General features: G+C 36.5%; 4 protein-coding genes across 21 annotated transcripts in view; all 4 read right to left on the bottom strand.

The window, feature by feature from the left end:
- The window catches only part of LOC116845560 (transmembrane and coiled-coil domains protein 2), an 11,313-nt gene extending 2,101 nt beyond the window's left edge, over positions 1-9,212 (bottom strand). The window contains exons 1-12 of one of the 8 annotated variants that reach the window (XM_032818399.1): positions 7,678-7,824; positions 4,604-4,805; positions 4,237-4,447; positions 3,671-3,836; positions 3,281-3,509; positions 3,120-3,164; positions 2,787-2,869; positions 2,479-2,487; positions 1,513-1,802; positions 995-1,395; positions 607-767; positions 1-474 (exon numbers count right to left, since the gene is read on the bottom strand). The exon at positions 1-474 is cut by the window's left edge and continues 2,101 nt beyond it. In XM_032818399.1, coding sequence (XP_032674290.1) covers positions 611-767; positions 995-1,395; positions 1,513-1,802; positions 2,479-2,487; positions 2,787-2,869; positions 3,120-3,164; positions 3,281-3,509; positions 3,671-3,836; positions 4,237-4,447; positions 4,604-4,746 — 1,734 coding nt within the window. In that variant the 5' untranslated portion in view covers positions 4,747-4,805; positions 7,678-7,824 and the 3' untranslated portion in view covers positions 1-474; positions 607-610. Of the gene's footprint in view, positions 475-606; positions 768-994; positions 1,396-1,512; positions 1,842-2,478; positions 2,488-2,786; positions 2,870-3,119; positions 3,165-3,280; positions 3,510-3,670; positions 3,837-4,236; positions 4,448-4,603; positions 4,806-6,208; positions 6,756-6,941; positions 7,092-7,677; positions 8,200-9,072 lie in introns of those variants that run through there. The other 7 variants (XM_032818371.1, XR_004378268.1, XM_032818357.1 and 4 more) reach the window with 7 other exon arrangements.
- A 1,062-nt stretch (positions 9,213-10,274) lies between these two features.
- LOC116845584 (GSK3-beta interaction protein-like) lies at positions 10,275-11,523 on the bottom strand. The gene is made up of 2 exons (XM_032818421.1): positions 10,747-11,523; positions 10,275-10,655 (listed from the first exon to the last, which is right to left on the bottom strand). The coding sequence occupies exon 1, from the start codon at positions 11,165-11,167 to the stop codon at positions 10,814-10,816; it is 354 nt and encodes a 117-aa protein (XP_032674312.1). The 5' UTR covers positions 11,168-11,523; the 3' UTR covers positions 10,275-10,655; positions 10,747-10,813.
- A 356-nt stretch (positions 11,524-11,879) lies between these two features.
- On the bottom strand, positions 11,880-14,922 carry LOC116845553 (protein-associating with the carboxyl-terminal domain of ezrin). Its single transcript, XM_032818336.1, has 5 exons — positions 14,356-14,922; positions 13,677-14,130; positions 13,405-13,594; positions 13,193-13,329; positions 11,880-13,082 (listed from the first exon to the last, which is right to left on the bottom strand). The coding sequence occupies exons 1-5, from the start codon at positions 14,548-14,550 to the stop codon at positions 12,142-12,144; spliced, it is 1,917 nt and encodes a 638-aa protein (XP_032674227.1). The 5' UTR covers positions 14,551-14,922; the 3' UTR covers positions 11,880-12,141.
- Positions 14,923-18,360: 3,438 nt separating this feature from the next.
- The window catches only part of LOC116845588 (protein PRRC2C), an 18,756-nt gene continuing 9,616 nt past the window's right edge, over positions 18,361-27,500 (bottom strand). For 5 of the 11 annotated variants that reach the window (XM_032818435.1, XM_032818444.1, XM_032818501.1 and 2 more), the window contains 9 exons: positions 25,483-27,387; positions 24,772-24,966; positions 24,374-24,682; positions 24,047-24,232; positions 23,831-23,966; positions 23,389-23,733; positions 23,124-23,269; positions 22,497-22,758; positions 18,361-22,281 (listed from right to left, as the gene is read on the bottom strand). In XM_032818435.1, coding sequence (XP_032674326.1) covers positions 22,127-22,281; positions 22,497-22,758; positions 23,124-23,269; positions 23,389-23,733; positions 23,831-23,966; positions 24,047-24,232; positions 24,374-24,682; positions 24,772-24,966; positions 25,483-27,387 — 3,639 coding nt within the window. In that variant the 3' untranslated portion in view covers positions 18,361-22,126. Of the gene's footprint in view, positions 22,302-22,496; positions 22,759-23,123; positions 23,270-23,388; positions 23,734-23,830; positions 23,967-24,046; positions 24,233-24,373; positions 24,683-24,771; positions 24,967-25,482; positions 27,388-27,500 lie in introns of all 11 variants that reach the window. The other 6 variants (XM_032818476.1, XM_032818486.1, XM_032818526.1 and 3 more) reach the window with 3 other exon arrangements.

The raw sequence follows: 27,500 nt of genomic DNA, 5'->3' as shown, positions 1-27,500 counted from the left end.
TCGTAATAAAAAATATGCCATGTATATTAAAGCGGTACACGGAATTTGAATTGTTTTTCGCATTTCCATAGTATAGAAGAATTTCTCAATGCCCAGCACTATAGATTGCTAATCACAATTATAAAACACAAGACTAATGTCGGTTCAAAATGATAAGACATGAAAATTATAAAACAAATATATATGACAACTTGTATAAATTATAATTTTAAAGTCAAGTGGTTCTCTACGGCAAAATATAGTCTTGTCGCGATTTAAATAATAGTATCAAAAATACATATATTACTTTTATGATAATGATGATAATATAATGATAATTTAAACAACTCAAGAGATATAAATAAACTTATTTACACGTATACATACTATTATTGCTCCAATCCTACTACACTGATAAACAGATGCGAAGTTTCGATCAATGTGTCCGATAGCCCAGCTTCATCACAGGGTTTGATTAAATTTAAGTATTCCACCCTGAAAGAAACATTGTTTTCTCAGAATATATATCTGAGTTTACTTGATATTTCAAAAAAAAAAAAAAAAAAAACAGCGTCAAATGAAATTTCTCAATCAAAAGAATTATGTGTAAAAATTGCATTCACTCACAATGCTACTTCATGGCGAGGGTCTGCTTAAGATAGCGCATAAGATGACTACCAACGTCATGTACCTCAGGCCACTGTTTGAGCACAAATACTATGCCCAGCACAACGAGCGTGGTTGTTAATATGCGCACCCTGCACATGAAACAATGAGGCTTAGTACAGCTGTAACAGACACGTGAAAACAAAATAGAATAATGAATGTGCGAAATTAAATTGTGGATGAGTGATTACGGGTTGTAGTATGAAGATGAGTGGAAACAGAAAAATAAAATATAGAGAAATTATAGTTAATATCACATAATTAGATTTTCGTAGATTAATAAACACTTTATTGCTGCTGAAACAAAGATTAACGGAGAATTATCTTAATAATTAATAGTACTCCTTACCTAGTTCTGAGGAAAGGCATCATGATACCAGCACCTGTCGCAACGAGAAGCAAAACAACTTGCAATACTGTTAATACTACATTTATCAATTTTACAACCAGTGCTCTCGCATTGCTGTTATCTAAGCCTTCCAAGGTTACGTATTGTTGGTGCTGCTGCTGTTGATGTTCCATTTTACAGATCTTGGTTTGACAACTCTCCAACATCTCATGTATGTCTCGCAGTCTATCTTCACTTTGATATTGCACCTTCTCCTCCATATCTGTGATAGTTTGCTTTAAGTTTTCCACCTCGTTTTGGTGCAGTTCCGTCAAGTCGTTGATTTGTTCTTCCAGACGTTCGCATCTGAAACGTTCCTCTTGGAGAGAATGGGAAAGATATGTCACCTCCTGTTGTAACGTCTACACAAAGAAAAAGATTAGCTGTACAATTGTATTATCATGAAATTATATACACTTCTTTATTACAACTATACAATCTTAAAATTTTATGCCGGATGCATCAAGCGATATACAAACCTTTACGCTATCTAATTTTTCCCTTATTCGGTCGAGGTTTTCTCGGTTTTCCTGTAGTTCTGAGAAAATAGATTTGAGACTCAAGGCTGCGTTATTACTATGACATGTGTGCGGCTGTCCTCTACTGCCTGGGCCGCTTTCGCTAGTCACGCTAGAACATTCTGATCCTTCCTCAGATGGAAATTTTATAGCAGCTGCGCTATGGGTAGATCCTAAACTGCATCCACCAGGAAGCGTGGCCGATCCATGGTGAGCTTTATCATCTTCAACGCTAGTGTTATCACCATTACCTGCACGCGGTGTATCGTTTACATAAAAAGTCGAGCCATCTGTAGAGACACAGAGGTCGCAAGTTAGAATGTTATCCAATACCAAAGCGTGGCCTTTTGAAGTAAATAATGTATATTATTTCACAAGTTATTATGTTATCCAGTCTTCTTAAACAACGGTTATATCACTCTTTGCTTCAGATGACGGTTAAAAAGCAGTTGTCTCACTATAAAAAATATTCTCTTCAAAATTAATAGTAATTGCACAAAATAGTTAATTATTTCATTGTATTTTTGATAAGTATTGGATAACCAACAGTAAGTAAAGAAAGGTAAATATTAATTAAACCACTACAAATTACATAATAACGTAATATTAAGTGAATATTTGCAACACACATGAGATTATGTCAGAGCTGTTTTGCATTAAATTATATAAGTGAAAAAAAAATGTAATTTAATTTAATAAGCAGCAGTTGAAAACAAACTATGCATTGCGTGTACAAGATAGTTTCTGATAATACATTAAGAAGACATCATTTTACCGTTTATTTTGTAAAAGAAAATAAGAATTTTGTAAGAAAATAAGAAAAGATAAGAAGCTTGAAGCAGCTGACAAAAAAAATAGAAATATTGTGCGTGAAGCATATAATAAAGTGTAACAGAAATTTCGCTTTTTAGACAACAAATTACTTACTACTCTCAACTGCCATGATAGCAAAAATGTTAAAAAATTTTTATTTGCTTATTTGATATTGAAAATAAAAATTATAAGTAAAGATTGTCATTTGTATTGTAAGAAGATTCTATAAAATTTTATATTTTATGTATATACAATTCAATAGAAATAAACGTAATATATATGTATTATTGCGTATTTTAAATATATAATCTAATTTTTCAACTAAACACTGTAACATTTGAGTGAATGTAACCTATTATGGTGATATATTTCATAATTCTGATAACATAAGACTCGTTAGAAATTTATTGTTTATTACTTACGTGATAAAGTATTTATATTATCAGCACTTCCAAATTTATTTTTAATAAGATGAGCGAACTCTCTTGGTTTAGACATCACACTTCTGCAATATAATGTGATTACAAATAAATAAAGCACGTATATGCAATTTTTTTATATAAAAATATTGTTAAATTTAATGTTTTCCTCAAGTTTCAAGACAATTTTATAAATAATTTTATGTTACGATATTAACTGTAATACGATTTAAACACATTCACATTTCAAATAAGTTTCACGATGAATCAACCACATAAAAATAGGGTTTCCAGTGTATTGGAGCACATAGGATCTATTTTTGTATGAAGACTCACCCTGAAAAACCGGTGATTCCATCCCTGATATTTCCTCCCACGTTTCTAAAATATAAATTCAAATTAGTTAACTATATTGATTTCAATGTTTATCTGCTGACACACAACTTATAAAAACTGTCTTTTAAATATGAAAAACTAAAGTGATCTAAAGTACTCACTTGAGTCCTTGCCCCATGTCCCGTAACATTTCCCTTGGTTGCCTATGACTAGTAGGTGCTCCATTCATCTCGTAATTTTTCAACTTTTTCGTGTAACTGTCTAACTTTTTTTGTAGCTGCGCGATACTGTGGGCCGATTTTTGATTCTTCTTCTCAAATACCGTTTTAATCCTAGTTAACTGCTGCTTATCTGCGTTAGCAGCCAACTTCAAATATTCATTGACATTTTCTAAATCAAACAAAATACATAACGATGCATATAAATATAATAGCGTTAATACAATGTCATGACTTGATATAAATGAAGAATACGATTGTATAATAATGAACTATGTTCTCGCTTCTGTGTATTCGTACCTGCGTTGGTTAAATTAAGAAATGTTTACATACCATCCCGCGTTGTTTGTTCTATTCTTATTTGCTCCCGCGTCTTAGCAATTTTACTCTGAATATGTTCAATAGCTTGACGAACACGCACTGTACTAGAATCAACATCATCGGTGATCAGTTCAGAGGAGCCATTCGATAGGAACGATGGGGTCGTGTGATATTGTTCCTGTAAATTAAATATATTAAAATCAAAGTTTTTAAGGTTTCAATATAAAATAGATGCAATGTCGTCAAAGACATTATGCAAACCGCTACATTGCTTCTTAATCTTACAACTTAATTGCATATTTGCATTTGATGATATTGCATTTTCTCTATTATGCCAGTTCATAGCACAATGACAGTACATTATGTAACTATCTTTATATAAGAATGCAAAGTCACTTTATATGTTCAATGCATACGTTAAGCGCACAAAGTAACAATTTTCCTGGCTACTTTTAATGTGAACTCTTATCTTATATTTCATTAAAATCGAAGCATTTAATGTATTCTTCTATTATATTTCATTAAAATCGAAGCATTTAATGTATTCTTCTTAAAACAGAAAATACTTTAACACATACTCCTTCGTCATCAGTTGGTGGATGAATATTTGGCACAAACTCATCTGGTTCGGCAGTGTTTGGATTACTACTTGGTTCGTCCATGGCATCTCCCATGCGAATTAAAGTCCCTGGTGATCTTTGTCTACTGCTGCCCTTCATACCGAGACCACTTCCAGCACCACCACCGCCACTACTTCCACTGCCTGTGCTACTCTCTCCTGCTTGAGAACTAAACAACATGCATTTAGCAAATTTTATCTCTCTTTGTAATCATATATATATATATATAGATAATCTCTTTAACTTTTAAATATATATATATATATATATATATATATATATATATATATATAGATTACATTAATATGTATTAATAGAATCTTACATTGAAACATTACGCAATCGTGGAGTATGATCTAAACTTCCTGTTGATTGTTGCTGGTGTAGCTGGGACGTCGAAGTTGCTCTACTAGGAGATCCACTGCGCGAGCTATTCTTACTAGAGGCGTTCACCATCAAGCTTGCCATACCTTAGTCCTGAGAAGGTTGTCATCTGTCTACTTTGTTTTGACAAGTTCAGATTGAACCTACACATCATAAATTATGATGTATTACAAGATTATTACAGAGTACAAAGGGATATTATGGCTTTGTGAACATTATTGCTGTAATTAGCAGTATCTCTATAAGTAATCTTTTCATCTTTGAATGTATATTTAACGAATATTCATATCTATGATTACTCTCTTTAAGTAGTCCAAAGTAAAATATAAGATCCTAGTGATTAGTAGCAGGGATGAGAAGATTGGCAATTCATTCCACAAGCAAAACGTTTTCTCATATAACAATATCAGATAAAGATCTAATATCAAATATCTCTATGATAAGCTTTATCATATGGAGGTTTATCTTAATCCATGAACATTTCCTGAGAATGAAGCACAAGTGATGAGACAAGCAGTCCCGATTTTATACATTAATTTTAGTATTACCTTTGTATGCAACATTGTAGACTAGTTTTATATTACAAATGTTATACATTAATATCCTCTAGTATTTTCTGTTATTAAAGATAGAGCATATGAAGCATAATAAGTTATGGGATAAATACTGCACTATGTTAGATCCCTGTGTATCTATCTTAGGCAGTAATTTTCTCTAACAGGTTACATTATCTAATTTATACTTTAAATACATTGAGCTTGGATTGAGACTAGATCTAAATATAGAATGTAGAATATGTCACATAAAGAGTAATACAGATGCATTTAAACTGCAGTAAAATTATTTTGGTTGTGTTCAATATATGTAAAACAAATGAAATGCATAAAGGTACTATATGCTTCTATTTACATTAATTTCATTTACACATTAAAAATCCAAGATATATAAACTTTCCAAAAAGTCTTAAAATTATACTAAGACAGATAAAATATTGATGATATTCAATAATTAGTAGCATATACAACATAACTCTCCAATCATAAGTATTCACAAATATAGCAAAAGTATCTAATTAATACTGAATCTTTGCCATGTAAGATCTGTTAAAATTGGCTTCCTCAATTGTTCATAGTAGTGGAAGAAAAAATGTATAAGTCTTTTCTCTCAATTCTACGTCGTATCACTACCTTTAACTCAATCTCTTAACTGATGAATCATTGCTATTATCATAACTATGGCTACAACCAACACTGATCTGGAGCTAAGAACACGTAGTAAATGACATGACATTACTGACGACTATAGTCCAAATGATACAAGTCCTTCCAAGACTCAATATTCATCCCGTTCGTGCAATTACCAGCGAATTGCCTAAAATGTCAGACTTAAGACAGCTTTACGAGAAAAATGGGAGAAATTGATTGAAGACGAAAATGTTACGCTATATTTACGACGGTGTACGAGATGCGACGTGAACGTCTCAACCAGGAACAAGTGGCTGAATTTCACGACGCTCTTTAGAGCTATCATCCAAGTGACAAAGAACCTGCTCTTGTTGTTTGTACGCCGAGCGATGTAACAGGACGAAGTCGAACTTGTTGATTACGTGGTCGGCGAAAGTATCGGTGAGGATCCCGAGCGGGTACCGAGCCGGGTAAATTCACGAAACGCTACTACACGCACACCGTACGTCTGCACGCACGCACGACGCACGCACGTACGCACGCACGTTCCGCGACGTAGCCGTAACAATCACGAGCGCATGAAACGGAGCTGTAACATCGTCATCGTGATTTTCGTTCGCAGAACGCGTTCGATGCGACGACGTTACTTTCACGGCGAAAACTCGAGAGCAAAGGCTATAGCATTTGGACTTCGCTCCTGCAGGGACGAGAGCGCAATTTCGTTTGTGCGCGCGGTTGCCTGTTGGGCGAACACGAAGTAACGTGTGGTAGGCAGTATCGATGGAAAACACACAGGTCTGTATTAATAACGTCCGCGTTCGTAGGATCGGTCAGTGGCAACGATGTCGACCTCGCTAACATGGTTCATCACTCCTTGGACTCTTTTTTCCTACACCTCGCGCCTCGCCTCTGCAAACGTTACGATGAAAAATAACAAATTAAATTTGATCACTCGTTTTTCTTTTTCTGTTTGGTCTTTAAAAATAAATAAGCAATTTATCACAAACCATGCTTAGTCAGCGTGTAACTAAGGATCTTCTATCATATCTATGACCAAATGCAATTAAAAACGAGAAACAATTACAATTCACCTACCGATTCTCTCAAGTCTGGTTCCATCAATATCCTCAAATGTCGATTAAACTTTGAGTTTGTCTTTGCTAAAGACAGTTTAAGTTGAGATTAAGACTTGATCGACGTTAATAAAATCGGGCATTAGAAGAAATCAAAGCTACTCGATGTAAGAAGCGTCGATAGTGTTACGTGTTAATTAACTCTGCAGTTAGTTGCCCCTTGCTATCATCGCAACGCTAACTATCCGTGTCACACAACACATACACACACACACACATGTATATAACCCTTAGCTATAATACAGATAACGGGATTAAATTTAGCACGGTGCATGGCGCACGCCGAGTGACATTGCCGCAACCAGCAGCTAAATGTGACTGTCCACGATTCGCGTTTTCAACTAACGCGTATCACGACGCGGGTAAACACGGGCGTGAGTTCCGCACGTTCCGCGCGAAACGCGTGACAAGAATACAGGATCCGCGAAGCGGCGGCACGCTTCGCAGCTGTCAAACTACGCCTCTTCCTGCGAGGACTGACTCACACGCGCAGTTCTTCCGCGATAGCCATCGCGAGGGAACTGTGACAACGCTTCTTTTACGTTAAAACGAGCGCGGTGTCGTCGAACTATGCGTGTGTGTTAAATAACATCGCGGTCACCCAGATGAAACTTTCTCGTCCGCAGCGTGCGGCGAAAGAGCGACGCCAGCTACTCGCGCTCGCGCAACTCCGCGCCATCGTCTTCACCGTCGCTCACCTCGTTGCTGTGTCCCGCGGTAGCCTCTACGCGACGTCGGACGCACGAACGTGATGTGTCCGCGGAACACTGCTCGAATCGCAGCAACAGCAGCATCGACAAGCGGCCCAACTTGGCCGTTATTTCACCACCTGTCGTCGTCGTCGTCGTCGTCGTCGCGGTTGCCGCCGCCGTCGTCGCCGTCGTTGTCGTTCTCGGCCTCGTTGGAAACTGATGTGCCGTCCTCGTGGAGCAGTCCTCGCAAGCATTCGCTCACGACAACGGCTCGGCTGTCCGCGACTGTCGTCGCTGCGGGCGTGTCATCGTTCGTCGAATGATCTCGACATCGGTAACGTATGCGATACACACGGGAACGTCGCACAATGTTCGCGCGGTCCAAAAAGTCGTCTCCGCTCGTCGCTCACAACTCGCGCACGTTCTCACAGGTCCAACAGACGAACCCACTCGCGGATACGCTCACCAACGGGTTCTTCGAACCCGACGAGCGAACGCACCGAGTGACACGATTGACGAAGACTGGCCGCGCCGTGTCGCGCCGCGCTGCTGTGCAATGAGAAACTGCCGGTGCATCGGGGGCCACAGGAACGGCTACTGGCGTCTCGTCGCCCTACGTGACGTGTTTGATCTCTCACCGAGGAGACCCCGTCGTCTCTCCCAGAGACCGCGATTCTATTCTCAAAGGCGAAGTCGAGATAAATATCGATATTGCGTTGAATTAGTTATCATACGTTTAACGTTTCACTTTTGACTCGTCGGAGTTAAATCCCACTACCAGCTACCTCCAAGTCGTGTCGTTCCTAGTCGTGCGTGATTTACAGCCTTGGAATATGAGAAGTCAAAGCGGACTTAATTAACATTCCGTGACTCCTGAAGTGTTAAAAAACAACGTAAAGTTATAGATTGTCGCGGAAACGTTGATAACATCGGTCTAAAGATCATTAATATGGTTAATTTTAAGTTATCTCGTTAATTTCTGAATGTGTGAGCGCATCACGGTGAACGGCAACAAAATTCCCGCGAAAGTGCATTTCTGTAAAAGTCGTTTGTGCTTATTTTTTAATCGTCTTCGGATTATCTTTTATCTCAATTCTAATGGTTCCTAGGGTTACATTCTTTACGCGTATTCATACGCGTCCAAGTACGTCCAAGTTCTATTTTTCTTAAACAAGCGTCTCGTATAAAGATGTTTCTGCTTGAGAATCGGAAAGACGTATATTAGCGTTCGAATACAGCTCCTGAAAGATTGTTAGTGTGCAACAAATTGTTCAAATTCAAGCGAGGAAGACTAACGGTTCTTGATTCTAACCCTTATTGACGCCGATTCATGACAATTTCGCCTGTACTGGCTAAGATGCGCAAGTCGGTATGTATACATATGCGTACAAAGTAACTTACCAATTAACTTGCCGATTATTATCAAACCAGCCTAATTAAAGATTCGCAAACGAACACTGCTCATTCCGTGAAGCAGGAATTCTTCTTTTCCGTGTTTTTCTCATGAAAAGTGTCCATAGATCTGCAGAAGCTGTTTAAAGATGGACGTTGATAGTTCCTTGCGCCGCCCCTGATGGAAGGGGCGCTCGTTATCAATTGATTCTGGATACTCAGATAATTCGTCTGGCCACAATCTAGCATCACTCAGTTCGTGGCCAATGTGGCAAAGTGCACTTGATACACTTTGTACCAGAATAAAAAATATGATTGAGGCGGTACAGTCAGGTAGCACTGATTAATTCCAAGAATGCCTTAGCAATGCAAATAATCACACACTTGAATAATTTATTAATATTAATGCACTGTTACGTATAGACCGACATGTCAACGTAGACTACGTGAGTCTGCAAAATTCTAATGACAGACACTTGAATCTTCTTACCGCGTTAATTACAAGGTCGCCTTCGTAGTAACGCGAGCATTGCAGATATGAAGGTAAATTATAGAGGATACTTGATTTATTTCTAAGGAGACGATTCGCCACGAAATAAACGAACTCCACGAAAGGTATAGTAAAGCGCACGCGATGCGCTCTTTGGTCGAAATTGGTATAATTTAGCTGAGTTTTCACTATTTTCACGTTAACCTGAAATGATTTCCATTTTTGTTCGAGATATACAGTAGATATGCAGCAAATTGTAAGTGAAATAAAATTGTTTTTCGTGTATATGTAACACACGAAAAATAGAATTCATTTGAGATATTTCAGTCCTGCGATACAAAAAAAAATGTTTGCGTGCGACAGTAAAATCTGAATTGCAAAGATGTCTTTTGAAAACATAAATAGAGTCCAAACGCTCAAATACTACTTGGAACATAGAAAAGTTATATACAGGCTATGTCGAATCTAAATATTATTTAATATTACTAATATTACTTTTTATTACTGTGATCTAATATTACTTTTTATTACTGTGATTGAATTCTCAAAAATCCACATATGAATCCATATGTGAATTGTATCAGTGCACTATGGTTCTTATTCTATTAAAGTTTGATGAAATGCATTTTTCATGTTTTCACTACTGATGTGATACTACATCCTTGCTTAAAATGATAGATACAAAACAATGAGATTACATTATTGTTTGAAGGTCACTGTAGATCAATCATTATCTTTTATTGATTCGTCTCATTAAGATTGAAATTTAAGTTAAATTTAAGTTAAGGTTGCCATTTTACACTCATTATTTTAAACAGAAATGTTCAAATACAAAATCACATTGTAGGTATGTCGAAAGAACAAAGCAATAAGCATGCGTCATACTGCGTAATGTAGCGCGTCTGTAAGGCCACTGATTAGAGCAAGAGTATCAGAAAATTGCTTCGCGGAAGGCGATAAAAATATACAAGAGCCGTCGTACGTAAGAAGGAAACGACGAAATCGACGCTCCGCGAGATCACCGTTGTGCCAGACAGCGAAAAGGTTACTTCATAAATAGCTGTATCCTACCCCATTTGTCGCACTAATTATAAACAGAGTTCTAAAAAATTATATATATTTATTGTACGATTCACACACATTAATTAATACGGAGAGAGAGCTGTATAAATAGTTCAGTTAACTGTATAGACCATTATCTAAGGAAGCATCCTCGAGCACGATCTCCACTGTTCTTTGTCGCCCGTCTGCAAATGAGTCCTACTGCTGATTCTTCAGGTCTTTCAGCTTATTCAACAGCGACAAGCCGAAGGATTCCCTGTAACGCGGGCTGACGTATTCCAGCAAGCTGTATGGCGTCTCGAAATGCTCGTTGTTCGTATTCGATACGTCGTCGTACCGATTACCGACGATGGTGAAACCGGAGGCGGACAGTTCCACGCAGAGCCGCAAGCCTTCCAGCGTGGTCAGGTTTAAATAGATGACTTTGTTGGTGCTAGTCAAGCGCTCCGACACTTTTATATTTTGCACGTGCATCTTCACGTCGTTAATCACCGCCTGCGCCTCGACGCGCCAATGCTCCTCGTCTAGCAGTTCGTCCACGTTGTTCCGCATCCTTTCTCGAGGACTGTGTTACCGGGGATTGAACTTCAACCGGTCACGAAGCTCGACTTTCGATGGACGCGAGATACACGCGAGCGATTGCGCGCATAGGTTAGGAACTCTGGATCTGTACGAAGCAAGTGAAGAAGAGATCGAGCGATCAACGGGCAATGGAACCGATTACGTATTTATACGATCGACGTTTGTTGATATTCACGATTCATAATACCGCAAACAATGGTCGTGGACGAACGTTAACATTCCGCACGATGCGCAATCGCAAGCGTCCGATACATTCTGATGTCTATTCGAGTACACGCGTACTCTGATTTTAACCGTCACGAGGGAAAGGACGAGATTGTATTAATAGCGATCTGAATCCATGTTTATCTCGTATCGCCAGTAATGCTTTCCTTGTTATTTTATCTATCGAGAAAAATATCTGAGAATCAGTTTTATCATTATGTCCACTGAGACGCCTAGATATTTTCAGAGATTATTAATAAATCGATCGATTAACATTGTAACTTCTTGGGTAAAGAATAATTATTTTAACGTTGTTATATGCGTGTGTACAAAAATCTACATAAAATATACATAAAATCTACATAATCTGTCCATTAAAATCTGGGTAAACAGATCTACTGTGTTTATTCACGAGATTTTTTAAAGAAGTTTTTTAGGATACTCTGCAAAAAATATTGGAGAATACTATACCAGACTCTAACATATATATTTGATTTTTATTAAAAATACTTTGTGACGGTATACATGGAATACGGTATATATGAATCGATGAATTCATATATACTGATTGGACGTCAATAAAAATGAATACAACTAAATGAGCTCAGTCATTTTTGTGCAACATCAATAGTAAATTCAAAATCTTACAAAAGTTGTTGAGCGCTTAATCGTTTGAAATATTACAAAAGTTTAAGCGCTTAGAGTACCCCTCTCTTTCTCTTTTTTTACAGGGCAACTCACTATATTGCAGAGTCGACATGAGTATCGTCTATACTCAAATCGCTCAAATCTTCTCCCCAGCCATTGTCATCGTGTTCCTCTGAGGTGACATTCGATGTTCTTACGTCGAACATGTTTTTGGGTGACTCTGTCTCCTCAATATGTAAAATCTGTGTCTTCTTTATCACAGGTTCCATATCCGTGAAAAAATCAAATTCTTCCTTCGGACATTTTATCGTTTTCGAGTTCTTTATATCAAGCTCCGTGATGTCCGAAATTACCAGTTTCTTTGTATAATTTGTCTTTTTCGCATTCGACGAAGATTCTGATAAAGGAGAGGGTAAGTCTGTGTCGCCAGTATTATTCTGCGGTTCCGTCTGCACGTTATCAGAAGGAGCTTCTTCTACTTGACTGTGGCTGGTCCCAACTGCCTCTTGTGCTTCCCAATCTGACCAGGATTCCTCTTCAACAAATGGAAATTCCTTTTCTCTTTTATCTTCGCCGCCATCTGGCGATGGCCTTTCTGATAAATGTACGTCATTCTCATCTATATTCACGTAGACGTTCTGTATTTCTTTGGTCAACGTCAAAACCTTGCTGATATCGCCGAGGTTTGTATTTCGAGTCATCGTTTTGTTCGGTCGACCGTCCGTAAATAATTTTCCCCTATTACCACCGATAACTGCCGCTGCACCCAAGATCGGTACAACATCGGCCAATGCTCTCAATGTGGCACAAACGAGATTGTCGTTAGTATCCTTTATACCGACAAGTAATTCGGGAAGAATGTGGCTTTTCAGTTCGTCCATGTCAAATACATGTACGAATGAGTTGAAGTGGGACAACAGCAGCAGACGAATTGATACATCTCGAATGCAAAACATCTGCAAGAGCCTTGGTACTAAAATACTTTTGAAGGTAGAAACTGTAAATAGACTAGTTCCTAAGTCGTTCTTTTCATCTGCAAATATTGAACGTTTTGTTAAATTATTTCTTACATGAGATATGTCGATAAGCTGTTTGAACAGAGATAATTAAAATCTTATAGATGCAGTATAAGTGTTCTCTCACCTTTGGGTTTAAAGATGAAAGGTAAAAGTTTCACTTGAGCAGTACCATCCAACAAAACCATTCTGGAGAGAAGCACTCTGCCAAGTTGTTCAGCAACGACAGCTTCAGGATACAACTGTAATTGTTGCCTTAACGTCCTATAAAAAATTTTGTATTTCTTACATACTCTATACTGCATAGAAGATACTTATATTCTCCTTCAAGTGACCCACGTGAAAAATTCTTCTCTTTCTACATCAGTTTTCAATGGTAATTCTTCTAGGAATGCATGTATTCTTATGAACTCATGAGTGAAGAAAGAATGTTGCAGTACACTCAGTACGCTGCTTCTCAGACATGCATCTGGATTCTGTAGATTTTTTCTACAGAATTCTCTAAATTCCAACAGATTTGGTGCCTCATCTAAAATCGTTTGATACAGAGTTTTAAGTATTTTATATGAATGACAATATATGTTATGTCATAGTTTTCCGTTTCTGTATACCTGTAGCTTGTAAATTTTTCAAGATATCTTCTGCCAGTACTCCGAATGCATATGAATCAATCGCAGCAAGATTAGAAGATTTAGCTAAGTCAGCTATGTCTTCATTCGGCGATATGCCCCTTTCATACCTGTAACTCTTTATTCTTTGATAGTATGTTGATGTTGCATCTGCAAACTTACATAGACATTCTAATCCACCTAATTTCCAGTATCCTTCTGTGGTAACATAAATAGAGCTGCTACATATATTATTATGTGATGCCAATGCAGTTTCATGTAGGAATATTAAAGCTCGCAGGATACTATGCAAACCAATACATATTTGCAGTATATTCTGCTTTTCAATCACTTGAATTAATGGTCTAGCTTCTTCTGTAGCAAGGAAAAACTTACTACCTTTGTTCCAGGAGGAGATATACTTCAATATACAAGGATGTCGGTATAACATGAAATTCTAAAACATAAGCATCATGGATAATCTATCTTTAACATATTTCTTATTTTTTATAACATGCATAAACTACAATTGGTAATTTATTACTGTACTTAAAAGAAATTTATTACAAGAAACATAAGATTTTTATTAGTTTAAGAAATATTTGCCTCTTGCATTCTTTTAAGTAAAATATATAGAATCACTATCGCATTAATTCTATTTAACAACCAAGTAAAAATCTACCTTTGCTGCTCGTTCCAATGGTGATGGCCTCCCAAATGTCGCGGTAAAGTGTAAAGAGGGTTCACTAATAAATATTGATAGTTTTTGAAGACTAGAGTCATGTATACTCGCATCATAATGCATCCAGTAATCCGTAACCTCAACAGCCTTGTCTTCAATTTCGAGCCCACGTAGGGCACTTTTCTCGTTCCCCATTAGTTAATCAACATGTATAGACGTTATTTTAAGTTGATAATTGAGCGAATTGTAGGAAAAAATCGTTCAGAAACATCCTAAATATTAATGTTGAGAAGCAGGAGTAGTTCCACTTGATTTATAATGCGTGATGATGGACACGACTGACATCGACAGCTGTCAACCGCTCTTAACACTCCACAAACGCTGACGTTAACACTACGCTTTCATGTTTTATTTAAGCTAGATCAATCGAGTCGATTTAGCGTTAACGTTTAACGCGAAATAGAACCTCTAGGTCTGTTTTCTCTTCCTGCATTGCTGAATTGGTGCAATAAGTTAGAATGAGACAAGTATATTTTTTCTCGCTCTAACTTATTGCATCAGTTCAGCAGTGCAGGGACGAAAAACAAACCTTCTGATATTCGGAGTGGAATGATATCTGCTTATTTTACACAAAGGATGTGACGAAAAATTTAAGAAATAATTACTTTAAATATTAATAAAAGAGAAAAAGTATATATATAATAAATAAATAAAATATGACTAGTATGAGCATGAAAGAACCTTTTCCTACGGTTACAGTTTGTAAAAGTTGTAACTTTCGCAAAAGTAACAGTAACGAGGTGATTCTGGAAGCATTTTATAGATATAAGTTTCTAATTTCAAATATATTATTAAATATAAAGCGTAATTAATTTTTGCCATGTTGCATGAGTATAAATCGAAATCCGTCAAGTGCTAAAATGTTTGATCATGTTTGTTAAATTATACTGCGTAAACGAGAATTCATAGATAAATGACGTTTATGCCATTTGAAAGTATGAATCTTCTCCTTTAATTTACATCAACGCAAATTGCGGTGCGATTTTTTTTACCGAATTATTTAATATTAAATTTGGAATGGCACTTTGACTTTAATTATTTACAGCAGGCGAGCAAAATGATATATAATGTTCACTCGGCAATGAATAAAAAGCTAAAAGTTTCCTCTTTAAAATACACCTATCATATTTTTAATAAAAATAACTTTTCAGTGTAAAGACTTGATTGAAAAATGCGGTTGAATTTGAGTAGTCACCATTTTTCATTTAATTCGATGTATTTTGTCTACAAACGGTAATAACGTTATGAATTTGATATGTCTGAAAAGTAGAGACTGCAATTTTTAAAATGCTTTTCAAACTATTTTGCTATCGTCATTTTTGCGGAAATTATAACCCGTTGAATTCTGCATCTTTTAATGTAAGGAAAAAATGCATGTGATCTACTTAAATGTATCACTACCTGTATCACTACTTGTTCTATTACTACCTCAAATCTATCATTACTCGTACGGTCGATGTGTACGGTGACGACTCGTAGCGGAGATTTCGGAACTAAACATCAACAAAAATAACGGGTCTAAAGGCCAAATCACACTAACGATTGGCGATAGATGATTGACGATTGAAGATTGGAACTTGAGCAATTGGAACAAAGCAAGCCAAGGCTGAAGCTTGTTGATTTGTTAAAATCTAATCTTTAATTGTCAATCGCCAATCGCTAGTGTGACTTGGCCTTAAGGTATTATTAGACCCGTTATTTCTGTCGACTTTTAGTTCCGAAGTCTCCGCTACGAGCCGCCACCGTACACATCGACCAACGCAGGTAGTTGGTAGCAAAATAAGACAAATAAGAAATTAGAAAACAAACATTTTATTTTCAAAGACAGAAGAAAAAACAAAGAAGGGAGACGATACGAGCGGCAAGGATAGAAGTAGGTCAAGCAAGCTCCAAACAGTAGATGTAAATAGATAACTTAAGACATTCTTATACACATGTCTTAGAAATAAGAAAACAATGTTAGATAGGGTAAGGAAAATAAAGACTGTAAGTAGTTTAGGCCAAATAAGCTTGTACTTAAAGGCTATATATAATATCATAATTAAAAAAAAAAAAAACGCAGATAGTGATAGATAGAACAATTGAGATAATGATAGATATATTCTCAACAACGGGTCAGATTTTCTCTTATATTAAAACATATGTGGAACTTAACAGGCTATAATTTTCGCAAAAATGACAATAGCAAAATGGCTCAAAAAACATTTTAAAGATTAATGTATATATTTTTTAGTTATATTAACTTTATAATGTTACTAACGCTTGTAGATAAAATATATCGAGTTAAATGAAAAATGGCGACTATTCAAATTCAATCGCATTTTTTAATCAAGTTTTTATACTAAAGTTATTTTTATTAAAAATATGATAAGTGTATTTTAAAAAGGGAACTTTTAGCTTTTTATTCATTGTTGAGTGAACATTGCACACCGTTTTACTCGCCTGCTGTAAGTGATTAAACTCAAAGTGTCATTTCTCCTTTAACATTAAATAATTCGGTAAAAGAAAATCGTACCGCAATTTTCGTTGATGTAAATTAAAGGAGAAGATTCATACTTTCAAATGGCATAAATGTTATTTATCTATAAATTCTTGTTTACATAGTGTAACTCGATAAAATTTACTAAAGATTTTTATATTTGATAGATTTTTATTTAAAAACGTATATATTGTAAAAATAAATTAAATCTTCTATATGTTTAACAATATATCTGAAAATTGGAGTCTTTCAGCTGTAAAATGCTTCTCGGCTTACCTCATTACTGTTATTTTTGCGGAAGTTACAGCTTGTAGAATTTTCAATATTGTTTGTGATTGAAGGAAAGGATTTTTTAATTTTCATGTAATCGTTATCTTCGTATATATATTTCTATATATGTAATTTATTTTCAAATAGTATACGGTAACATTGAATGTTTTATTTCATTATATTGACTTATTAATAATAAAACAGAATATTTTTACATCGGGGATGTTGGTAGAGGTAAAGGAAAATTACATATATGCTCAGCCATGTGTTCAAACAACATAATTTATTTAGAATTTAATAATAATTAAAATAATAGCGTGGAACAGAATATTGGTAGCATTCTACTGATTCTCTAATAAAACGAGAATATACACGTTACATGACTTTACATAAATAAAAATAATTATCGATTCTCGGTGTACTTGGGCACCATTGCACGTGTATCAATGGAAATCACGATAACAGAAAATTGCTAATGTCTTCTGAACGTGCGAATAAAAAAAAATCACAGGAAAATATAAGTAATTACACAATCATAGAAATAAACATAGATGTCTTATTTTTTATTAAGATCAAAATAATATCATTAAAGTATACTATAATTGATTGTTGAGAAATTATTAAGTTTTAACTAAATCATATAATTATTTTCTTTCTATTTTTATACTAGTTGACTTATACATACCTCTACTAGTTCTCCAGATTTGCAATTCCATGCTGCTCCAGTTCTATCCAATTTCTTCAGTTGCACGAGTGTTTCTTTCAAACTCAACATGTTTAAAATATAATGCTATATTTGCATTAGATTAGGCCAAATGTGACTTGTTCTTTAAAAGTTCAATCATCTTAATATATTGATTTTTTTTAGTTCAATAAAGTACAAAGGTTACTCTTTTCCAAACATTGTGATAAACAAGTATTTCACGTATCCATTATCGTTTAATTTTTATGTATTATTCTGTATTATGCAAATGCACTGTTATATTCATCAAGATTGCTATCAGACAATGTTACCTCTATTAAAAAAAAAACTTAGCTAGATTGAATAATAATTAAATTAGATCAAAATTTGCGTTCTTTTATAGAAATGTAATTTTACACAAACATCTTACACTTCTTTATTATTAAAGCTTTTTATTAATCTCTTCTCACCTATACAGATTTGTTGGGTTGTATCAACTAACTGCACAAATTAATAGTAGCAAATTGCCGTTTACTATTTTATTTTCACGTTTTAGCACGTAAATGTATAAGTAGTGTTCGTCATATTTCTAACTACAGATCGGTATAATTACAGACGGCCTGCGATAGGTAAACAGATCTGTCGTATTACTTTTAAGCTCTCTTTCACGTTAATACTTAAGATATTAAATGTTCAAGAAAATGTACAGTATTTTACTTTATAATTTCGTCTTTATAATAAAATAAACCAACAATTTTCATGTCGTTATTAATAAGAATAATCTTAATCGAAAAGATATTATTTAATACTTTTGCTGTTTGCTAAAGAAAAATAAGAGCACAAGAACATGAAAAAAAAATCATAAATACGATATTGCATAAATATATATCACATTCTTATAAATTATAACATGGCCATATTATAATTATTTAAATATTAAATTATTTTTTTTTTATATAAGCGATTATATTGTAATACGACAGACCATCAACTGTGATATCAACAAAATCCATCACGTCGCAGTTAAGCTATAATAGATGCTATTAAACAGATTTTTAATATCTTTAATAAAATTTGTCGAGTACCCTATGTGTGAGACATACCCATACAATTTAACATACTTATCCACAGTTACTTACTTTTTTTTATCCTATTCTTCACCGTCATCATCCATTGAGTGTACACGTGCATTAATAATAACCATAATTATATAATAATAATAAAAATAATATAATTAAAATAATATAAAACAATATATAGTAGCAGTCGTACTAATGGTAATAGTGATAAAGTTGTTGCAGTGGTGGTAGTTGTAGTAATAATAGAAAATGACCGTAGTAATAGTAGTAACAGTAAGTAGTAATAGTAAATATTAAGTAATAATAGTAATAGCAGAGTAATGGTAATAGTAATAATAACGGTAGTACTATAATACCATAGCAGCACTAAATGATAATGACCTTGATGATGATAGTATATAATAATAATATAGTAATGTATGTGTATATATGATAATAGCAACGGTGATAAATCAAACCAATTATAACAGTAATAGTGAAGAAAATAGAACACAAATAATAAGTTAAAACGATAATAAAATAATGAAGGGATTATAACGGCGAAAGCGATAAGCAATGATAGCAATAATAATAATGGCATATTCTCCCTATCTTCGGAGATACGCATGTTAGATAAAAAAAAGTGATAAGAACATCAATAAAGATAAATCAGAAATGTTTCAATTAAAATTAAGAAAGACACTGAGATGAACGTTATCATAATGCTACTGCTGTGGTGATTGGTGGTATCGCTACTATTATTATCGCTGCAATTACTATTGCTGCTATTATTATTAATACTATCATTATTACAACCGCGCATACTCCGTAAACACCAACTATTACCACTGCTACTTCTACTCCTACACTACTGTTACAATGCTGCTGATAATGATCCAACTGCTGGTGATGCTAATGATCGAAGTGGTAATAGCGATCGCGGTGATTAATGCTTAGGATAGAACTCGATTTTCCAGTACTCGCGTACACCGTACCATTATTTAATATAATCAGTCATTAAAATAACACAAAAAAGATGAGCATGTTTTTAAAGATATAAATACACTAGATCTTGGTCTCAGACAAAGTTTCAATGGTTTACATAAAAACATGTATTTTACATATATCAAATTAATCATATTAGTGATATTGATATTTATACGTCTTTAAGAATAAATTACAACAGTAATGCCAAACGAGTACTAGAAAATTAAGATGATAACATAAGAGAGAAGCATTTACTACTAATTCCATATCTTTGAGACTGCAACACAACATTTTTTCTTTTCTAAAATATTGTATATGTTGCCCACACCACTCAGATAGTCTTCATCAAGAATTAATATATCTTTATAACAACAAAAGAGTTGCAGCCATTTTTATAATTCACATATCGTGGCTTCATGTTAATTTACATTAAATTCATTTTTTAGTAATTTTCTTGAAATTCTCAACGCTTCGGAGAAAAGATAACAGGATAAAAGGGGATAATCGCAAGTTTATCCTTTCTCTAGTCGATATTCCCTAAATTCATTGAAGTGTGTTAAATTTTTAACAAGCCTACGTATGGGTGTTAAGTGTCTCTTCTTCTAATACATGTTTCACTATTCACACAGACATATCACGAATACGACATGAAAAATTCTCAGAGTTCAAGGATAGTGGTCGTCAGTACGACTGGCAGTTATCGTGGTTTTTGTTGATGGTTGACATCCGATTATCTCAACATTGCCTAAATTCCTCTCGAAAACCGGGCGAGACGGGCATAGCCACGCTATCTTTGCTCAATAAATCGGGCAACGATAGTATCCTGTGAATACTACTATTTATTTTCATGGGCTTTATCTTTATAACAAAGCTTTAACTGCAACGAAAGCAGAGAATATACAATTCTTTTTTTCCTTTTCGTACGTTGCGATAGTATAGGTTGCGGTTCAGTTGTCCAATATAATCTGTCTAGGCGTGAAAAGTTTCCGAACGTTTTATCCGTCTAATGACCTTTCACGCGCGCGCTTCACAAGCAATATCTTATATTATATATCTAATGATTGATACTCGTCGTGAGTAAAGCTAGATCATGATGATTTGTGCGATATCTATAAACAACAGTTTTCTATTTCGTCGCACAAGTTTCACCATGACCTTGCATCATCGACAAAACGATCAATATACATGGAGCTGTCCCTTGTCGCGATACATAGGTGCGACATAGGCATGCGTAGATCCGTATGTTCATAATCGGTAAGTGTCATTTCGTTTCCTTATTGTTCGGATAAACGGGGAACATTTATACCGCCGCACATTTCATCAGTTCCTTCGTTACTATATTATGAAATTGCGATAATCGTAACCCATTCACGAACTGTTTCCTTACACTCTCTTTCTCTAAATCTTCTTTGCGACGTGATCAAGAAAACGTGCGCCGTGCGTCCTAGGACGTGTATTGCCGTCTTGCTGCAAACTGATCCTGATCTGGGTACAGAGAGATATATGCATATACATATATATATACATATATATACACACATATATATATATATACACATATACATATATATACATACAATAAAGTCTGTGCACTCACTTTCCACAGATACAACTCCACGAAAACGTAAACTTCTTATCGTACATCAATACAGAAGAATATTTTTTTTATGACGATTTTCGTCTGTAATTGATCGATTATCATTCCATTCGACGACAGCACGTTTCTTTCTTGAGTCAAGTTTTCAAACGTCATTTTCAAACGTGTAACGCGACAATTTAATCATGCCACCTTCTCAAGCTTTCCCATAGCGGTATCAACGCTCATGATTAACTCTGTCATTCTTAAATATGTTCACGTATATTCGATATCGTTTAATAGTGGAAATGCTTAATAAAGGTCTTTTCGAATTCACAGAGACGAAAAGTTTATGCCGTTACACAACTAAAGAATAGGAAGTGCGTATAAATAATGTTACCTTCCTATAAATCCTTTCCTTCGATACAGCACGAAAATCAAATGTTTAATCTATTTAACTGGTAGTCGATTATATAAGCACGTGATTTCGTAGTTAAACGAATTCCATCGTATGACATCGCGCGCTTTCTTTCTCGGAAAACAAGAAAGCACGTTAGTCTTTGCCCTTGTCGACGAGATTATATCAAATGTTTAATCGAAGATAGATGTTTTTCCATGAATGGAAGAACAAGAGTGTTCACCTTCACCTATATTCACGTTCACTCGTTTTGCTGATTCACTTCTTCCTTATTGTTATCACTGTCTTGCTGGTTCACATTAGACTTGTTAGCCCCGGCTTGTGTTCCAGAAGGACCATCGTTCATCTTGTCGTTGTGGTTATCAGCTTTGTCACTTGAATCCATCTTGACGTTTCCTAGAGAGAAGTACAAACAACTGTCATTTTTAAATTAATTATAACAACGTCCATAAATCATATCACATATAGCTACATATGCATATGAGATGTATAGCTATACATCACATATATGTATATATATCACATATATATCACATATATGTATATAAGAATTGTATACAATTATATACATTTATAGCTTCGCTATATCAGTATTGTTTTTAGCTACCTACCTTGCGGTGAGTAATATTGCTGTTGCATCTTCATGTTGCGTTGTTGTTGCTGTTGTTGATGTAAATTCGGTCTGTGACGGTTGATTTGAGCCTGCTGCTGCTGTTGCGTAGGCATGCAAGTAGGTTGCTGTTGCGCGGGATTATTTGGACCTGGTGCAAATGGTACTACAGGTCGTTGTATAGGAGGTGGATAACGTTGCTGTGATTGTTGAAGGCCTGCACGAGGTGGCATGCCCATTCCACGCACATTCTGTTGCAAAACCTGTAGATATACGTGCAGTAATAAATTGTAGAATTATACAATTTTTATTAGATAAAGACAAATATATCACATTTTTTGTTGTCATTTCAAATATAATCATGTTCTTTTTAATAAAAAAAAATTGTTTACACATTTTTTATTCGAAAATTTTGTTGCAATAACTATAACATATTGTATTTTTTGTATAATACAGGACTCGTTATAGAGATGCCATTTAATAAAGATTTTATCTTTTATTGTTTTGGAAAAATTCTTTTTACGTTATATAAGTAATTTATAGAGAATTTATCAGAAAGTTACATGCATAATATATAATTGTAATAACAATAATAATGAGATAATTTTAATGAATAAATGGTACATACGTAGTTATTGTAGCTGCTTACCAGAGCAGACTGACTAACGCCCTGATATTGTGGATACTTGTGATGTTGCGTAGGACTTGGTTGTGGTTGTTGTGATGAGGATTGTTGTTTACAATTCCTCGATTTAGGTGACGGTATTTGAGGCGCTGTAATTAAAACATTAGTTCAATGTAACGCATTATACGAAACCTATTTACCAAGCAATAACTTTTCACTGGACAAAGTTATTTGTTTCAACTACTTTTAGAATTGATAATACACTTACTTGAGCTAAAAACTGAAGCAAGCACATCCTGTTGATTTCCCGATGGGCTCTTCAATTGCCGGGGCTGCTCCTGCGGTTGGTGCTTACTAAGAAACGTAGGTGCTGCATTCCCTGGTCCTGGTAAACCGCCAGTAGGATTGCGATATTGTTGAGCAGCTGCAGCTATTTGCAATCCCGAACTCGACAAGAATCCAGGACCATAGTTCTGCAGACCGACCGGAGTTGCACTACCCGTCGCCAAACTCTGACTATGCTGACCGAATCCTTGCAGACCGTAGTGCGTACCAGTTTGTTGAGTAGCGCCGCCGGATTGATAAAAACCTGTTTGCGAGCCCGGAAACACATCTGGAAATACCACGATTGTGGCAGAGGATAGATATGAGACTAATGTATATAACTCGCGCGCGCGAGATGTATATTTATAACAAAACATTAAATTTACCCGCAGATGTAGCACTGTAGTAACTATTAGCGGACGCTTGAACATTTGGACCGGGTCTTTGTACTAACTGCGAATTGCCCATGTAACTGCCACTTACACCGAGTACTTGATTCGGATCGTATGGTATGTAAGTCAACTAAAAGAAATCATTTTTTATCGATATGCTCATAAGTACTACAAAATTTATATCATAAAATATCGCTATCGAAATCGTACTTGATTTGGTTGAGGAGCCGATGGGGTCTGAAAATGTGGCGCTTTAGTTCCAATAGCACCAATCTGTTGAGAAGAGGGTTTCACGCTGGCCGACATCAAAGAATTTGACGACGAACTGATAAGTACCGTATTGGGATTGTTACTGAGTTGCTGATTCTGTCCAAAGGGAGGAGCAGCAGCCGCAGTCTGCAGAGTTGAACAAAAAATTCAAGTTTTTGTTATTCCAGAATGGAATAGTAACAAATATTACTTTCGTTGCATATACAATTCATATTATAATGCCAATAAAATAATTATTAAAAAGAGAGGATGTGAAAACAAACGTACAATGCGGTACTGTGACAAATTGCTCTGATACATTTCCGGTGTGGGAGCATTCGGTGCGTGAGGCGGCGGCGGTGGCGGTTGCTGCAAGTACACGTTTTGTTGGCTGAACGAGCTTTGAAGAGACGGAGCGTAAGGTGGATACTGCGTGAATGGTGATCTGCTTTGATCCAATTGAAAAGCTCCATATAAACCGCCTGCTTGTGCCGGTAGCTGTCCTGAACCTGTGTTGAACAACACGGCCGGTGGCGATGGTATAGCTGACATGCTGCCATATTGCGCTGCTTGTGAGCCAGGATATTGTGGGAATTCCTAAAAATAAAACAGATCATTCCTCTCAGTATGCTGCTCATCTGGTTCAGTTTGTAAAAGAATATAAACGATAAAAATATGTAACGCACTTGATAGTTAATGTGCGAAGGTTGGCCTGTAGAATTGAATGGAGGTGGACTTAGAGGACCTTGGAGACTAACGGGTGGATGGCCAATAGGACTTTGACCAGCTCCGATGGGACTTGGTCCGGGCACTGTAGATCCTGGTTGTGTGCCACTGCTCCCCGAAGATTGTTGCTGCGGCTTCACCTGCGGGGGAACCAGCTGCGCATCAGGCAAAGAGTCAGCATCTTCCCACAAGGGACATTGTATTTCAATATTTAATTACTACATATATGTATACATTATGTGTACATATATATACACATGTACGTATACATATATATAATTGTCACAACAACCATTCTTAATAAATAAGAGTATTCAAATTTGCTTGAAGAATCTAGTGAAAATACAAACTTATTCTCTCTTAACAAACTTGTTCTTCATCATTTATTTTGTCTCATGATAAACAATAAAGAATGGTAGTCATAATAATAATGACAACGGTATAATAATAATAATAATAAAAACAACTGAAAATAATAAAATATATACTAGGAGAGAGAAAAAGACCTGAAATGATAAAAAATATATTTTTCTTAAAAGAAAACTAGTGAATTATAATAATAGTAATAATGCAAGTGAATGAGATAAAGAAAATATTAAAATTTAAAGTTACAATAATTCTACTACATGCATGATATAATAGCGAATTATCGCAAAATAAAATTTTCTCACCTTGCATACATTCGTAGACGTTGTGATTTCGCTTTTCATATTGTTCTGATTGTACTGCTGGTGCGGGCTGTAACTGTCGTCGACGTCGCCGCTCTCGAACGCCTGCGGGAAACTAGTCGCATTACTGACTACACTACCATCCTCGTGTTCCACAACGGTCGGCATCGGAGTCGCATTTTCCCAGACTTTCTTTACGGACGCGATCTTGAGATTGAGCTCCGCGGTCGACGGCGATATCGTGCTTTGACCGCCGGCCATATGCATGGAGCGTGCCATACCGAGGCTCTTGCTCTTGTCATCTGTCAATTGCGAAAGATCAGAGTCGAAAGTGAAGTCTAACTTCATATCGGCGTTATCTTCATTCTTGTTGAACGACAATGGCATCTGGATCGGTTCCTGATTCTTGTCCTTTATCAAGTCATTCGGCTTATTGGAGAACGCAACGGAAAGCGTCTGCTGCTGGTGCTGCTGCACCTGACTGCCGTCCTCCTCAATTTCCGCGCGTTTCTCGGCTCGTTGCTGCGTCTTGATGTGATTTGAGAACTTCGACTTGACCGCCAGATCCGCGGGTCCGCTTGTCTTGGTGGTCTTGGAATAATTTGTGTTCTCGAAAATCAAGGTTTGTACAGGCGGCGAAGACACGTCGGACACGTTCTTCTCCGCCAGAGTCTCCTTTAGATTCTTGTTAGTCTTCTCGCCACTCGGCGAATTTCGTTGGCTACTGTGTCCGGAATTAGCCTCATTGCCTTCGTGGCTGTGATCATTTTGAGCTGTTAAACCGGACATCAATTGGATATCCGTAGGAACTGCAGATGGCGAATTCGAGCGTAATTGGCTAGTGAAAGGCTTATCCCACGCGTTAACCGGCGGCGGAGGCGCCGGGCTATTGGACGAGTCTTTGACATAGTTGTTGCCGGAACTATTCATCTTGTTCAGATCGCTCGCGTCGGTCGAGCACATCTGCTGCTGCTGTTGCTTCACCAGACGTTGGAATCGCGGAGCAAGTCTCGGATTCCTCGAGTTTCTATTGTCGTACTGCTTCTGCGGCATGTTGACCGGCTGGGGGATATTCTGGCCGAGTAAGGGCGGTATGTTTTGCACCTGCTGCAAAACCTGCTGCGAACCGTTCGTCTTCGATTTCGAACGATCACGCTCGCGCTCCTTCTCTTTATCTCTTTTGGCGGAGGGTTTCGCTTCCTCCTTCTGGTTGTGTCTAGACTCCTTCACATTTTTCTTCGACCGCACCTCCTGGAAACCGTCGGAGTCCAATTTATCCTCCGAGGCATTCGCGGTATCCTCGGTGCAATTATTCGTCTCGACCTCGGGATCAATTAGTTTCTTGTCCTTCGTCTGAGATTTCTTGCTGAGGTCGCTCAAAGCTTGATTCACTAGGTTCGGATCGGCCAGCTTGATCTCGTCGATACGATTGACCATGCTGTCCTTATTACTCGACTTACTCGAGATCGTGCCGTTGTTGGTCGAGCTTTGACTTCTAGACCTCCCGCCATTCTGCACTTGCGCATTTTGCATCAACGGTGGTATACTATCGGTGTGATTCTTCTGGGCGCTGAATCCGGCATTCTGCAGATTCCGCTTCTCTGCACCAGGAGCTCGCGACGCCGGATTGGAAGACTTGGTGCTTTTTTCACGTTGCTCTCGGTTGTTCGTCGACTGTTCGCTTCTGCGCGAGTGCGCGTTTGTGCCAATGGCGTTTTGGTTCGCGCCTTGAATAGCTCGTCCACCGAAGTGCTTGTTGCGACTGTTGCGCGATTCCTTGTGATCCTCCACGTGCTCCTCGCTATTCTCCGACGTAGTTTCCCAATCTTCGTTCCCTACATCCGACTGAGCTTGCTTCGATACGTTGCCGCTACTACCACGTAAACGCGCCTCACGATTATCTCTCCCCTGAAACGTAAATAAATATAAGTAATAACATAAAAAGTAAAATATCATAATATAATAAATAAGGGCAAATATATATATATATATATATATATATATATATATATATATATATA

This window comes from Odontomachus brunneus, unplaced genomic scaffold, assembly GCF_010583005.1.
Source record: "Odontomachus brunneus isolate Ranch 3 - 2012 unplaced genomic scaffold, Obru_v1 Obru_scaffold_004, whole genome shotgun sequence".
NCBI lineage: Eukaryota > Metazoa > Arthropoda > Insecta > Hymenoptera > Formicidae > Odontomachus > Odontomachus brunneus.
This window is presented reverse-complemented; position numbering and strand designations above follow the sequence as displayed.